The sequence below is a fragment of the Bemisia tabaci genome, chromosome 6, assembly GCF_918797505.1.
Source record: "Bemisia tabaci chromosome 6, PGI_BMITA_v3".
NCBI lineage: Eukaryota > Metazoa > Arthropoda > Insecta > Hemiptera > Aleyrodidae > Bemisia > Bemisia tabaci.
The window spans coordinates 8,235,670-8,252,374 of record NC_092798.1 but is presented as its reverse complement, the minus strand read 5'-3'; the positions used below and the strand labels follow the sequence as shown (position 1 = coordinate 8,252,374).

Here is a 16,705-nt window from a genome sequence, read left to right as displayed (position 1 = left end):
ATCTCTTCCATGAGAAACAATCCATATTTACGACTTTAAATTTTGAACCAAATCTTCTGCTATCGAATACGAAAAATCACGGAAAATTTAAGTTTTATGTTGACCAGCTTCTCGAAAGATGAGAAATACAATTTCAAAGGAAGTCTGCAACGTCGCAAATGGAGAAACGTCGTCTCTCATTTTGCCCAAAAATATGTATGTATAAAATTGAAGGCATTATGACTGGCCCCTCTCAACTTATATTCGTATGTAACGATAGACAATGGGACGCGTTTGCTACGGCGCCTTGATACAACTACACAACCTCGACGGATGTCCGTATTGCGTTCAAAAAATTGAAGGCGTTTTGACCCCCTGCTCATACTACCTGTAGTTGATTCGATCGACAAACGCGTTGGTCGGCGGTGACGGGGACTTGATGCATTTTTTCCTACTTGATTGAAAGGTGATTCGATGAAAGGAGGGGGGGGGGGCGTAGAGAGCGTGCCCCCCCCCCCCCCCCGGAGGAAAAGAGAAGAAAAAGAAAAGAAAGAGAGAAGGAAGGAACGGAGGAAAGAGGAAGGAAAGACGCTTGCGTTTGGAAATTATTCGTGACGGAAATGACTCAAACTGCATATAGATGCTTCGAAAATTCGAACATTTTCTGGGGGAGGCCTAGAGGGTGCGTCAAAAAAAAAAACGAAAATCTGAAATGTTCTGCCCCCCCCCCCCCCCAAGGCAGCAATCGATGCTACTTGGTAAAAATACATGTTTGCCAAAATTTAGGCCAATTTCAACAATTTTAAATGGTGCCAAAGGTCAATTTTGGGATGAAATTCTGATATTTGGGTTTAGACCCTGATGAGATCTCTCTCTAGAACTTGAGTTCTTCGGCATTTTTTTCGCAAACGCACGATTTCAGCGTAAAATCGAGTTTTTCGTACGGAATCGGGGTCTGAACCAAAATATCAGGGTTTTATCTCAAAATAGAACTTAGGCACCATTTAAAATGGTTGAAATGGACCACTAGACAAGGTACGAATTTAAGCAATCTGATACAAGTTTCTAAACCAGAATTTCCCGTATAACACGATTTAAACAACGAAAATTACTGAAACCAACTCTTAACAAAGATATTAAAGTTTTTATTACACATTGGTTACGAGGAATTTGAACTGCCCGCTCACAAGAAACTCAAAGCTCTACGTGAGTCAAATCGCGCACAACAACGGTTTCGGTGAGCTTCTCTATTGAGCAATGTTCATTTTCAACCATGTGTTGTTCAAACTATAAGCAATTTGCCATAGCTGAGCCAAAGCGTCAAGATTGAGGTTGCCAGATTTTTATATCGCAGAGACTGCCATGATAACGTTTAGCGCGCGATGTGAATCACGTAGAGCATTGAGTTTCCATGAGTGGATAGTTTGAATTCACGCATTAAGAATCATTAAATACCTTCGTAAGATATTGATTTCGGTAATTTTCGTTGTGCGCGTCGTGTTTTACGTGAAATTTTGGTTAAGAGACAAGTATCAGAATGCTGAAATTCGTACCTTGTCTAGTGGTCCATTGGCCCAAAATTTTGGGCAAACATGTTTTTTCACCAAGTGACATCGATTGCCGCCTGGAGAGCGAAACATTTCAGACTTTCATTTTTTTTGACGCACCCTGGGGAGGCCCCCGGACCTTTCCAGGTCCCCGTAGATTCCCCGACTTTCCTGGACTTTTCAGGTTTTCCAAATCGCTGAAAACCCTTTTGCCATTGATCACTTATGTCGAAGACTAAAAATCACGACAAGTCATCACTGAAGTCAATTTTGAAATGCAAAGAGAGGACTGCACTCAGAGTGTCTACTAAAACAGGCTGGCCAAAATTCAGTACTTTTACAGTACATTCCCAAGAAATTCAGTACCTCTTTAACAGAAAAAATCAGTACTTTTCCAATATCTTTAACCGACGAAATTCGAAAAATTTCAAAAATGTGAATTTCCCACTCAAATTGCGACAAGAATGAAAAAATTCCGGACTTTCTTGCAAAATTTCCGCACTTCTTCAGTACGTCCGGACCGCCCTTGAAAAATCAGTACTATTTCCGGACAAGTAGAAACCCTGGAATTATTCCCTAAAAACACCCCTCCTCGCCCCTAAACTCCAAATTCGACAATGGCGGGGGAGTAGTGTGAGAGCGCTGAGGTTCAACGTTTCCCAGCGCTCAGGTTCGCAATACGTCGTTCTGCTGACGAAAGGGCGTATCTCCATTTCCGCAAGAGCCCCGGAAAGCATAGAGTTACACGGAGAGCACGGCTCACGTGGAAATCGAGATACGCCCTTACGTCGGAGGAGCGACGAATTGGTATCGGGGTTAATTTTTTTACGGTCGCTCGTAAAAACCCGTCCCACCGTCGCGTCGCGTCGCGTCGTCGGTCTCCGGAACTTTTCCGCCCCCCTCCCCCCCGGTCCTTAGAGGGAGCTTTTCTCGAAGCTCGCGCCGATAACGGCACCCACTTGTTATTAACTCGTGTCGTTGCGATCGCAGTCGCCGATAAGCGAGGAGTTCCCGCGGAATGGACCGGTAGAGTGACGGTCTGAATTGGATTATATTTTGCAATAAGGCGCCACTATCAGCTCGCTCTTCCACAAAAGCACATATCTACATGGGGTAACGAATGCAATGTATGTTGTTTCTAAAATGGGCCAGAAATAGTGGTTCCTCATTGCAAAATGTAATCAAATTGAGGCGAAGCTCATGAAGAACAACCGGAAACTTCACCGAAACTGACTTAAAATAGGTCAACTTTCACTGAAAAAAAAATCTCGGTGTATTTACCAAGAAAAGGGTAAAATTACCAAGAATTCAGGGTTCTATTTGATCCCAGTTTTTTCTTGGTAAAATTACCAATTATGGAATTGGTGATTTTACCGAGAAATCTCGGTAAAATTATTGACTTTCTCGGTAATTTTACTGATCCCCAGTAAAAACGCCAATATTTTTTATCGACTGTGGTAGAATTACCGAGTTAAAATGTCAAAGTTACTGGGAATTGATTACCAATAATATAGGTATTCTTACCTGAAAAAAACAGTAAAAATACCAGTTTTTAGGAAAGCTTAACAGTCTGTCTTGGTAAAATTACCAATAATTGGTAAAAAAATTGAGATGGTAAAGGTACCAACGGACCTTGGTAAAAACGCCGAGAATTTTTTTTCAGTGTTTTTTGGCAGCCTCTGTAGAGGATTATTGATTTTATGAGGGATTGATGTTAATTTATTTTTCTTGAAAAATTAAAATAGGAGCTGAGATTTTTTAACACCGCACACGAGATACGTGGTTTTGGAATTAAACCGTCGAGTGCCATTAGTTCCTCCACGCTTGGTAGGTGCTTGTATGGATTAGTTGAAAATAGTAGTTCCTAAGTACAAATTGCAATCCATTCGGAGCCATTAGTTCCAGATAGGTGATTCGATAAATCGTCGTTCCCGTCACGAAAGAACGTAACTGCATTTCAATGCTGCCAAATTTCCCCTCGTAATTTGTATTTTCACCAATATTGGGCATTTCGAGTAGAAAATTTCACTGATTATTCCTCTAATCTAATTCAAAAATTGGATACATTTTGGGAAGACCAGGCAGCCACGAAAGAAAAAATGGCACAAGAATATTCTTGTAAAAAATTAAATTATTTGGGTCAATTTTGCAACCTTGGAATGGAGCTACGTTCCTCCCTGCTGTAATAGCGAAGAGAGTCGTAAGTGCAAAATTTTCGAAATCGAGTTTCTTCAAAATTCGTCTAACCTCTTTTAGATGAAATTACTGAGACAGCTAAAACAGCAAAATTCATCCTAATTCAAGGAAAACAAGACGTATGAGAAAGCCGTAAGTGCACAAAAAATGACAGTTTTTTTTTCAAGACAGCCGCAGGTGCATGAGAGCCAATGAAAACAGTGCTTTCCAGTACGGTGCCGCCCTCTTCTGCCAATTTCTAACCTGAAAATGTGTTTGTTGTGCGTCCAAAACGCAACCACGAAAGCATGCAGAAGATAGCACTTACGGCTGTCTTGCCTAACAATAACCTAGCGTGAAAATGAAAAATACCCTTTTTATGTAATTGAAATAAAATCAGTCGATTTTTAATCATCCATACGATTTCTAGTCTTCCAGACGACTAGTGGCAATTTGACAAAGAACGGAGGCTTCTTTCAATAACATGTTCTTGTCGGAAGCTTCTGAGCCGGTTTTCTCAAAACTTCATTTTTGCACTTACGGCTCTCTTCGCTATCACGGCAGCGCCGGGAACGACAAAACGCGCTACTCCAATTTGGCAACTGAGCGACGTTGTCGGCAACAGACCTCCCATCGATCAACAATTAGGAGATACTGTACTAATTTTCCGAGGGGGCTAATCGTTTACGGCCGAAACGTTTGAACCGCAATAGACGGGCCCCCCGCCCCCTTCCCCTATTTCCATCGCATAACCCTCGCTAATTTAATCAACGCGAAGTCTAATTACTGATCAAGAGATCAAAAACATCACTCATTTCGTTCTGCCACTGCGAGCGCTTCAATCGCCCTGTCTGTTTCACTATTTCCACCCTGCCTCCACATCATGGCCCCACTCAAATCCCTATACTGCCGTGCTATCCATCCCTATTCCATCCATAGCGATTTTCCATGACCCGTCCACCACCTTTCTGACGTGCTAAGGAAAAACGCTTTATGAGCCTTTAGATGTTGCCAAATTTCTTTCGACAAATCACTAATTTTCAGAAAATTCTTTGAGTATTTTTCTTCCAATTTTCTAGAGAATTTTGTTCCTAATTCGATCTAAAATTTCTAAAAATTTTAAAGACAAATATTTTTAAACAAATGTTTAAAACACAAATATTTTCTGCGGGGAAGTTTGGCATCGTCCAAAGGGTCATACGGCGTTCTTCTTTAGCACGGTAGCTTTCTTCTCCATTCGCTTTCTTGAACGGCTCCGAAACGAGAGACAAACTCGCGAGGTCCCGATCGTTTTTGGCCGTGCCAAACGATCTCCTCATCCGTAAAACAACGTGAATACCACGGGACCTTAAAGTCTTTCACGTCTTTCTTGGAGGACCCCTCCGGTACGAATGATCCGCGTGTAAACCCGTGCGCACTCCCTATGTCTTCTTTGCCTATCGCTTTGTCTATCAATTCCAACAATCAGCTCGCTAAAACACGGCAGATTTGTTGCGACGGTCATCAAAAATCAAACCGGAAGGGGCGCGCAGCGCGGCGCGGGGCCAATTTTCCGCCCTCAAAGGCTCCGGCAGAGCCCGAAAGGCGGAGGGGGGGGGGGCGGTTGCGAAGAAAAGCGAAGCATGTACACTTTAGAGTCCCTTTATACTGAGAGTCAAGACAATTCGGCTCATGAATGTCACAAACGGGAATAAAGATTACAGAAATTGAACGTTTTTCGTAATCTTTGATCGGCCCATTCTCAAATGCCTTTCTCCGTTCCTCCTCTCATTCCGTTTGTTCCTTGCCGAACCCGTAATTCCCTGGTCCATTCCAGATTATAATCTTTGCAATTGGTGAAAATGTAATCTTTATTCCCGTTTGTGACACTGTGGAGGCCTAAAATACGGGAACCAATCAGAAATGGATTCAAATTGTCTTGACTCTCAGTATAAAGGGACTCTAGTACACTTGAGCTTGGCCTTGGGGCGAGTTGGCTCTGAAAAATTCACGGCACCTGCCACCGCGGAACCCCCCCCCCCCTCCGCCCCGGGCCCCGCCCTCACTGCGGTGCCGCGTCGGGTTAAATATAGCGGCGATTACGTGATTAACACGTCATCAAAATCGTTTCGGGTCTCGATTACTGCCGCGCTGAGGAAGAACGCCGCACAATGGTTCGAGTCAACCAGAGAGGTCGGACATGAAATTTTTGACTAAAACTGCAAATTTTGATGTTTATTTCATCGCATTCTAAGTTTCAAGGGGTGCTTTCAGAAGCAAATTTTACGAGGAAACCAATGAAACCACTCTTAGAGCCTCAAAGTTTTGTATAAACGGAGTTATAAGCGTTTATAAAAGTCAATTTACGTACGTTAGTGCGCCTTCATTTTCGTCTGATACTGTGCAATACTTCCGTGGCGGAATAGTTGCTCAGAGCGCCTTCAACGGTGTTGCTGCGACTTGATGGCGAAATATGAAAGTTACCGCTGAGATTGTTCTCTTGCGCGGGCGCAGTTGCGCATTTTCTCACCTCCGACGGTGAAATGAAAACACTCATTCCTCAATTTGCGACGTTGCGAGTTTTCCACCGTCGATTTTACGCGGGTAAACCAATCTGATCACTTTGAACTCCGCTGTGACTTTTCCAATGTGAGATGAGAAATTTTACCTTTATGTTTTTTTTTTCAAGTCTTTTTGTACGCTTTTGTTAAAAAGGGAAAAAAAGTGTCGTGCCTATGTCAGGTTGACCTCTCGACAAGCTAACGGCACCTCTTAAGTTTCCGACAGTATGTCGATCATTCCACCCGACAAAGGCACGACAAAGCAGCGATAAGACATAGCCGACCAATCACGCTCCGCCTTTTAACCGATGTCATCTACGTCGTCCTGACAAACAAAAAATTTCAACAATCAGGCTGCAGGAGCCCATTCGTAGGATCTGTAGGGCCCGCGCAGTGGTGAACGATACCAGTGGTGCAGTTTATAGGCACTCGTTTATCGACGGCGATTAATCGCAATATTATCAAACACGAAGTAAATTGAGAAAAAATACAAGTAAATTGTGATAAGTTGGGATAAAATTTCGATTTTATTGAACGCGATTTTGTAGAGATTTAAATTGCGACAAGATCGAGGATAACCGTTTAGATGTTAATGATCCTATAAGCGACTTTATCGCCAAAAAATCCTACAAAAATCGCAAATTAAGTTAAAAAAATCGCGATTTTTTCGTTAAAAAATGCTACACGGGAAATGACATTTTTTAACGGCAACCTTGAATTTTAACTGAAATCTTCAAAAGTCGAAAATCCAAGATGGTGGCTGTAAATGAGTAAGCTGAGATAAATAATTTCCATGGACTTACCGATCGAAGATTCTCGCTTCCTTCAAAACGTTTCCCAAGTTGATGTACGCGTCCAAGAAATTCGGGTCTAAAGCTACAGCCTTTTCAAAATGATGAATGGCGAGCCAAATTTCTCCTTGAGCGTTGAACACACAGCCCAGATTACTCCAAGCAACGGCGAAGTCCGGTCTAGTTTCGATTGCTTTCAAATAACAAGCCTAGAAAAAGGGAGAGGAGGGAAAGGAGAGGGGAGGGGAAAAATTCAAAAAGACCCGTTAGAAAGAGACAAACATTCACAAAAAGCGCGCAGCATCAATTTTTCCAAAACGCTTCGCAAGCCGCAAATTCGCGCAAGATTTCACAGTGCTTCCTCTGCAATAAATTTACTCAATTTTTTCACATTCAATGATCCTCCAGGCAGGAGAGTATTACACTTCATTTTCTCTCAATTTTATTTTCTCGTGCAGCAGCAATTTACTTGCTGATCTTCAGCCATGATGTTGGATACGAAAAAGGAAAAGTGCTCTCTGCAAAAGAAAGAGGGCATAAATGACAGCTTAAAGAATTAAGATAATCTGTTATTGTAGGCTTAAAAACCACTGCAGAACCTAAGAAAGGGATGGATAAAGTTGAAGACCATTGAAAATTGGGAAAAATTGGCAATTAAGAGCGCAGAAAAAGATGCTCTTTGAGAAAAATTTATACTACCATAGTGACTACCAAACTGATCGTTTTCACGGGGTGGGCGTTCTCTTCTTGCATTTAATAAAAGACTATGATCAAATGAAATCAAAAGAAAAATGTGAAACATCTGTCTCAAACAGTCCTTATATCAACCAATTAAACAGGAGTTAACACACTCTTTCATTAGACAATTTTCTTTTAAGCGCTAATTTGTAGATGTAGGACTAAGATTAAAATTCTAACTTACCCAGAAAATAGAACTGAGTTTCTACATTTGAAGTTTTCAGAATTTTCACGAAAAAAGGGACTCAACGTCCCTACAAGTTCATCTTTGTTGTGATAGGACTCCCACATGTCATTAGAACGTGAAAAGAAACAAAATACAGGGAGGAAATAATAAAGTCCCCACATCTGTTACGACAAAAACATTCGACTCAGCAAGTATCAGATACACTGTACCACAATATGTCTGACCCATCCTGAGAGCAAAATAATAAAACCACAGTTGTTTAAGACAATCCATTGAGTAGAGAAAAGTAGAAAATAGAAGAAGAAAGATGAAAAAGCTGAGCAGAGAAGAATTTGGGAGGATTAAAATTGAACAAACTTTGACTTGGAAGCCTCATTTTTCCCTTTTTTATATCCAAACACATTTCAAGGGTTAAAAATCAGAAGAAATTTCTCAGGTTTGATCTTCAATTTACTTCGATTAGTAAAAAATATGGATCAAAACCGAGACGATTGGCTGCAATTTTAATTATACGAATGGCATGAAGATAATACACAAATTGCCCTTGATAAAATTTATGAGCACATGAATTTCTGCAATTACGCGCCGCAAATAAGAATAAAAGCAAAAACGCGCGAGTTAAAAAAAAGCGCACTTAATACTACACAATGAAGTCATAATTTTGGTCAAGTCAGTCTCCTACGATTTTCAATTGATAGGCGAAACAAGAAAATGAACCTATTTCCTTTCCATTAACATGAGGTACTACTATGCTTACTATGCGGTAAGAATTTATATTCACAGATCAATTGATACAAGAATTTTGCTGAGTCATTGTGATTTTAATTTCAGTTGCTTGTTTTTCTTGAAGCTAAACAGAAGAAACTACCATGTGAGCGTATGCTTGCATGGCTTACATGCTTATGCGTTAATATGAATGACTATTGTCTTGATTCACACCTACATTTACAAGCTTTAAACAGAGAAAATGAAAATAGGGAGTAGAAAATGCCTCAGAGCTTTAAAAATTTAAGGAACAATAACAAAACTATTCAACAGAGGATCTTCGTTAATGTTATCGATTTTTGGATTGATGTTTTGTCATACTTCGCTTAAAAAACACTTGTATCTGGATTGTGGGCTACTTTTTCTCATTCAAATTTTTTCTATCCTTAAAAATGCTCATGAGAAGCACAAAGCATCACTTGAAATTTCGATGCAAAAATAATGCAAATAGAGTTTCTTTAAAATATTGATTAGAAGGATTAAACAGATAAATGGAAAGATACCAATGAGATTTTATCAAAAGTAATGGACTATAATTTTCAGTGAAAGTTCAGCTCTTTCTCGCGAAAGATGCAAATAAAAATATGGAAGAAAAAAGAAAATTAATGAATTATGACAATATGAATAATAATAGGTATACAAAAAATTACACGATTGGTTCCAAGTGTACTTTAATTGCGCACCTCAAACATGAAAATTTCAGATATTACGATGACAACAGACAGAGATTTTTTTATTGCATTCTTTTCCGAGGGGAGGATTATTTTTATTTACTAATGAGCGAACAACAATAGTTTTCCACAAGAATAATACTTCACTTCTTTTGGGGGGTTTTTTGAGTAGAGCAAGTAGGTAATAAAGTTAGATTATTGAAAAAGATTGTATTTAAAATAAGTAAAAAAAAAAATTTCCTGGTCAGTCCCAGTCTTCATCAATTCTGTGAGGTACAAATTTAATTTGTGAAAAAGTGTTAGGGAAACCGTAGCAGGGGATGAAGAAGGTGTTTTTAAATCATGCCTGTTGGTTTTTTCTGACAAAATTATGGGCAAAAATTTCTGCAGCTAATATGACAATAGAACTACTGTGGGATCAAGAGAGGACTTTTTGAAAAGAAAAAAGCGTCAGAGCTTATCTAGGTACGTCTAGTTAGGGTGTAGTTGTGAAATGGTCTAAAAGTAACGCCTGAATTTTCCTGAATTTTTTCGTCAACGTTTAGGCCTCCCGGATTGACGTTGACGTCAAAATTAGCGAAAAGTCCGGGTTTTTTGACAATAACTTGGCAACAATGGCAAATACGACAAAAATGCATAGAATCAGAGTTGTTTCTTATCCTTTTTTCTGTAAGTGCAACCGTTTTAGTGTAAAATTCGAAAACCCGTATTTTTCCGGATTTTTGGCACAAATTCTCGTTCAGTCCGGGAGAAATACGGTAGAAATACGGGAGAAAGAGGGCTAACTCGGAACAAATTGCGTGATAGACTTTTCCTACAAGAATACCATCATCGGGTTGGCCTGAATAACACAAAACATACAAAATGTTTTCCACGGCTCCACCGCGGATCACCCCTTAAAATTCCTAAAATTCAAAAAGGCGGCCGTGTTTAGATTATCAAGCATCAAGGTAATTTAAAATGTGCATCTCGTGTGGTATGAGGTGTCGTTTCCTATGTCTTTTTAGTCGTAAATTTCAAATATAGTGTTAAAAAAAGCCCCTGGTCAAACGGGGTGCATCAAATCCAGGATGGCGGCCAACTTTGAACGGCGGGAGGGTAGCTTATAAAGTTTGATTAGTGTATTACATTTTAAATTGAAAGTAAGGTAACGATCTCTGGATGATATTGGTTTAGCATTTTGATTAGAGGTTCAAAATTAAATTGTCTTTTATAAGACGTCATCTATGATCCGATGAATGACACCTGGTCAGGAGGCGTAAAACTGGCAATCCAGGCCGAACCCGCAGGTTACTAGGGTTTAAGATGCCGTAAATTTACAACAGAAAATGGCCCATAATCGTGCGGGGTCTCCCGATTATAGGATAAGTGGATGACTTCTAAATGTGAAGGACAGAACAGATAATTTCAAAGTGTGATAGTAAAAAATCTTGGAAATCAATCTAAAAGTTTTCTTAAATGTTCACAATTAATATTACTCCTCAATAAGAGATAAAATTGAGGATGGTGACTATCTCCATATGAAGAATCAATAAAACGACACTACGAAATAAATGTACAATTCAAAGAGAGACTGCTGATTAAGCGATATTTACATGCAATTGAGTTACCTATTACTAAAAGAAAAATAATGAAAAAATAAAAACATTGATGATTCATACCACCGGATGATGTTCCTTAGTATATTTTTTGAAGGAAGGTGTCGTCAACTCTTGATTTTAGAGAAAATTGCTTTTTTTTTTTTTTTTATTTCGCCATGATTCTCACGTGACCTAATTTACTTTATTCACATTTCGAATAAAAAGAGTCTTGGTTCTCGGGGGGAATAAAAGGATTTTAAACGCGAATATTACTTACACGGAAATCGGTACCTTATTTTCGAAGATGTAAGACATATTTTAAAATAAGACGTAATGCTAAAAGGAACTATGTTGCACGCAAACACCGTTCAGATATAGCCTTCCAGCATTATACCTACACCTCTGGTTAACACTACTGCCTTTTACAGGCAGTCATCGTGGATTTGAGACACCTTGTTTGACCATTCATTTTCCACTTAATTTTTTACTTCACATTTTACCAAAATTACACAGGGAGTAATACCTCACTTCACTCATCGCGTCATTATTTAACTTGCTTAAGTCCTCCCACCCTTCAAACTTATCAGTCTTTTTTGAGTTGTGTGCAGCCCGATTAACCAGGTGGTATTCATCACGTCATACTGGAAATCTACGACCAAAATTACGATGAAACAACCAAAGCATGTATCGGTTTGCGATGTTGCAAAATTCTTGGAATTTTCAAATATTGCAAACGAGATACCTGGTTTGGGAATTTCGCAGTCGATATTCTTTAAGGAACTAATACCTCACTTGACTTATTACGCGAAGAAGTGGTACTAGGACGAACTATCAGGGGGGAATGTGAGGGCATATGGGACAAACATACTCTCCTGCCGTTCAAAGTAGGCCGCCGTCCTGGATTTGATGCACCCCGTTTGACCAGGGGCTTTTTTTTAACACTATATTTGAAATTTACGACTAAAAAGACATAGGAAACGACACCTCATACCACACGAGATGCACATTTTAAATTACCTTGATGCTTGATAATCTAAACACGGCCGCCTTTTTGAATTTTAGGAATTTTAAGGGGTGATCCGCGGTGGAGCCGTGGAAAACATTTTGTATGTTTTGTGTTATTCAGGCCAACCCGATGATGGTATTCTTGTAGGAAAAGTCTATCACGCAATTTGTTCCGAGTTAGCCCTCTGTCTCCCGTATTTCTACCGTATTTCTCCCGGACTGAACGAGAATTTGTGCCAAAAATCCGGAAAAATACGGGTTTTCGAATTTTACACTAAAACGGTTGCACTTACAGAAAAAAGGATAAGAAAGAGATTTGTTGGAAATTTAATTTCCAACAACTCTGATTCTATGCATTTTTGTCGTATTTGCCATTGTTGCCAAGTTATTGTCAAAAAACCCGGACTTTTCGCTAATTTTGACGTCAACGTCAATCCGGGAGGCCTAAACGTTGACGAAAAAATTCAGGAAAATTCAGGCGTTACTTTTAGACCATTTCACAACTACTGTACTATGTCCATTTTCAAAATAAAAAAAAAGCCCAAAAACGCTCCACCCTAGTGTCCGTAGGTATGTTCATGATGAAAAATTTGACTGATTTTTAGTAATTAATGCAATATTCCCGATGGAAAACTAGAGGAAGTTCTACCCTTCTCAAGAGATAAGATCTGCTTAAATTAACTGAATTCGAAATCATAGAAGGTGCGCTATTAAAGAAAATGGAAGTCGGTCCCTAACACAAAGCTAGAAAAATATTATTTAAAAAAATTAAAGTTAACAGTAAAAAACTGGAGAAAAAGCTAAACTCCACAGAAATAAAGGGGTTGGTTGTGAAAGATAAAATAGAAATTAACAATTGAAACGGGGGAGGGGGGGGGAGTAAAAAAAAGGTAAAAAATAATTTTTTTTTGCAAAGGAGACTGACTTGAAATGTGGAATGGTACGTTACCTCCTTTGGGGCGATCACCTACGACCTGGGCAAGTTCAAATTAAACACGTCATAGTCAACAAGGGCAGAACCAAGGAGCATCGGTGAAGCCACTTAACTGTATTCCGTCCGATACGAAACAATCAAACAATCCAATTAATAAGACAAACTGTCCACGCTTTTTTTTCTTAAAAAATAATTTGAAAAACTAAGACCCCTGTACAATTTTTTTTACTAGAAAATTCACATTCAGGGGTGCAGACAGTCTTTCAATGTGCGATTCTGAGCATAGTAGGTACGTGTGCATACAAAAAAAAACAATATAGCTAAATTATGCAGATGTCCCGACTGGGTAAGATATTAGAATTCACTGTAAATAACAGGTATACACAAGAAATAAAAACAGCAGAGCTTCAAAAGAATACTGCAGATGAAAAAGAAAATACCAAAAGAGCAACGAAGGAGTACGACAAATGTGTATCAGCCTCTCTCACAAAAACACTGCCTGAGCCCTGAAGTTAAGTTGCCGCTTAGGTTTTACCAACATACTCCCTTAGACACAAAAGGCGAGGAAATATTGAAGCATAAAAAGAAAAACTACAAAAATGCAGGACCTTTCACACCAGTCAGGGAGTTAGGAGGTAATGGTTAAGCTGCTCTCTGAACATTCATAGTTTCTTCTACCCAAAAATACCCAAGGCATCGTTGACAAGAGGCGTTAAACATCAAAAACTGCAAGGAGATTTATAGAAATATATGAGTGAGTAACTTCTGTAAGGAGAGGATTCAAAAGTTATGAATGAATTTTAAATTTTTCTCCCCAGAGGATGAAAAATTTCTGTTTAATATTCCATATAATTATGAAAATTGACGATTCATGCGCACAAATGAAATGAGAAATGAATGACTGACTCATAGCTTGACATTAATACTGAGAAAAGACCTGAAGGATGATACAAGATTTCAATAAAGCCAACATGTTATAAAGTATGAAAAAGAAAAATGCCAGTTGATGTTGTGGGACAATCCAAGAACAGATAAAGTTTTCATGAAAGCCTTCCATTGTAAAGGATATTATAAATCTGATGAATGATGCTAAATAATGTATTCGGCAGCAACTCACTTGTTTTTGTTTTGGTCCCGAGCTTTAAGTAGAATTTTCTTCTTTTATACAACGGCCAACTAAAACCACACAAAACCAATACCACGATATTGTTAATCACTCTATCGCAGTATCGGTTTTGTGTGGTTTTAGTTTTTTACATCGTTTGACGAGCGAAAAATATTCGTGAACATTAATATGTACCTGAAGATGGACTGTTGAGTCCGAAATGGCCATTGTATAAAAAAGAAAATTCTAAATATAGCTCCGGACCAAAACATAAACAAGTGACTTGCTACCAAATTCATCAAGTCACCCGACAGTGTTACAAAACCAAAATGCTAAATAATGTGCTGCTATGGAGAAACGTGGACCTCCGAAGGACAGAGAAAACTTGAAGTAAATCAAAAATTACACTTGGCCGTGGAATAGATACAAGCAATACCTGTTTGAAAACCAAAATCGAGGCTATTGGTTACTAAAACGTTTTTTCAATTTTTATTTAAAAAAAAAAAACCTGTGAGGAAGATTTCTGAAATGCTGCTCTTGGAACTTGTACATAATTTCAGAGGGTATTTCGATTATCTAAACCATCCATACCATATTCACATTATTAACCATTGCAATACCTTTGGTGCTACATTCATCGGCTCAACAGCTCCTCAAGATAAAAAACAAAACTGTAACTTTTCTTTCCAATGTTCCACGGATTGATTGAATTACAATATTGAACAAAGTGCTTTCAGAGGACAGGCTTTAAAGACATTTCATTCTGCAATGAGTCGATTTCTTTGTTGGGTAGGTCCTGATACGCCGGTGTTCCTTAAATTCTCAGGGGTGAGATGGGCAGCATTGAACCAGTAGCGTGGCGTGCTTTACAATACATCGATTATCTGCCATTAAAACCTGTGGGAAAGGATCGATAAACAGGTTATTCGCAACTAACACCTTCATTATCGATTCTTCGCCACAGCTTCAAATGAGGAAAAATCGACAATCGATCATTCACACCTCGCCACTGGAAGAAATTATGTATAGATAAATGAAGCTAAGCAAACCAATCAATTGACAAAACATACGATATGCGTGAGATATAGGTATCAGGTAAACTTTCAGGGATGGGAAGTTCCAGCAAGATTACAAAAACACTAAACGATGAGGATAGAGCTCATGTTTGGAGAAACACTCCTTGTAATACTGAAGATTGGGACAAAACAGTCTGAAATCATTGCTCCTCCGATGTAAGGACATACCTGAATTTCCGTGTTAGCCCTGATTTATGTATAAATCCATGCTTTCTGGGGCTCGTGCGAAAGTCTAGATACGCTCTTACTTCAGAGGAATGACGAAATGGTGAGAAAGAGTAAAGCAAGTTTGTGTACGTCTTTTCTACGCTTCTTTATTTCCAGGAATTAAAGTGTGCAGAAGGGGAAATTTAGACAACGCTTCAAAATTATAAAAGGGTCTTAGTAACACCAGAAAAAACAAACAGATGCCAATAAATTAAAAGATCGGAAAGAGAAATAAATGGTAACAGCTAAGCATAACTTGAAGAAAAGGGAAAATAGGGATAGACAAAAAAATAACACATAACCATTAACAGTAAAGTTTAGATCAATGGCGTGGCGTGTTTTGCGATGTATCAAGTTATCATCCATTTAAACCTATGGAAAAGGATTGATAAATATGGTGTTTGCAACAAACGCCTTAATAATCAATTCTTTACCATAGCTTCAAATGGGAAAATATCGATGATTCGCGCCTCGCTACTGGTTTAGATCAACTGGACAAAGACATGGTTTCTTCATGATGTAGTAACGATTTAGACTTCAAAAATAAGAGAAAATTAATATTTCCCACTAACTTAGGAGTGATATCCGAGGAATCACTTTTTGCCGGGTCTTTTAAAGCTTATCAATGGGTCAGTTTTTTTGTCTAAAACTCATGTTTGGAGGTTGTTCCTTGTAAATTTTTTTTATAATTTGTCAATCTGATTCCTTGAGCTTACAGACATTAATCTGATCGGATAATAATGTGCTACATAAGGATAGCAAAGACAAGCCTCATTTTGAGGACTTGAATTAATAGATTTTTCTCCGTGATGGACTCCAAACTCTTTACACGTCTAGATCTAGCCCTGAATGGCCACTATTCAAATTCAAAAATCGAATTACAGTGCAAAAATATATGCTGACAAAGCAAAAACTATGTATTGCCTCAAAAAATCCAAAAAACTACAAAAGCTGCGTGGAAGATGACTGGTATGATGATTCTCACTGAGACTGTTGGTTGATTTCACTGATCTTTTGCGATACTTTCTTTCTGAATGCGAATAGGGATTATGAGTTAGCGATTGAGAAGCATAACTTGGTGACATGTTTCTAATCTCCAGCCCTTCCCCCTTCCCCCAGCTTTCAAAGTAGCAAAGTCAGGTATTCAACTTGGGTAAATAACTGTGAATGATCAGTGATGATCCATCGTTACAGAATTTTGAATTTTTTTTTAGAAAATAGTCAAAAACTGGACAAAACATTTTCGAAAAATTATGGAAATGTATAATCAAAGACAGGGAAGAAGACAATATGGGTAACAGAAATCATATCCGTTAAACGGACAGTGTACCAAATTAAACCCCTCTAGAACATGAGTGTGAAGAAAATAACAGTATCTCAATTTCAAGCAAGATGGTAAAACTGG

At 38.7% G+C, this 16,705-nt stretch overlaps 1 protein-coding gene across 2 annotated transcripts in view; it reads right to left on the bottom strand.

The window, feature by feature from the left end:
• Positions 1-16,705, bottom strand: part of sxc (O-linked N-acetylglucosamine (GlcNAc) transferase sxc) — a 164,797-nt gene that overhangs the window by 136,853 nt on the left and 11,239 nt on the right. For both annotated transcript variants that reach the window (XM_019047375.2, XM_072301641.1), the window contains exon 5: positions 7,045-7,241. In XM_019047375.2, coding sequence (XP_018902920.2) covers positions 7,045-7,241 — 197 coding nt within the window. The remainder of the gene's footprint in view (positions 1-7,044; positions 7,242-16,705) is intronic.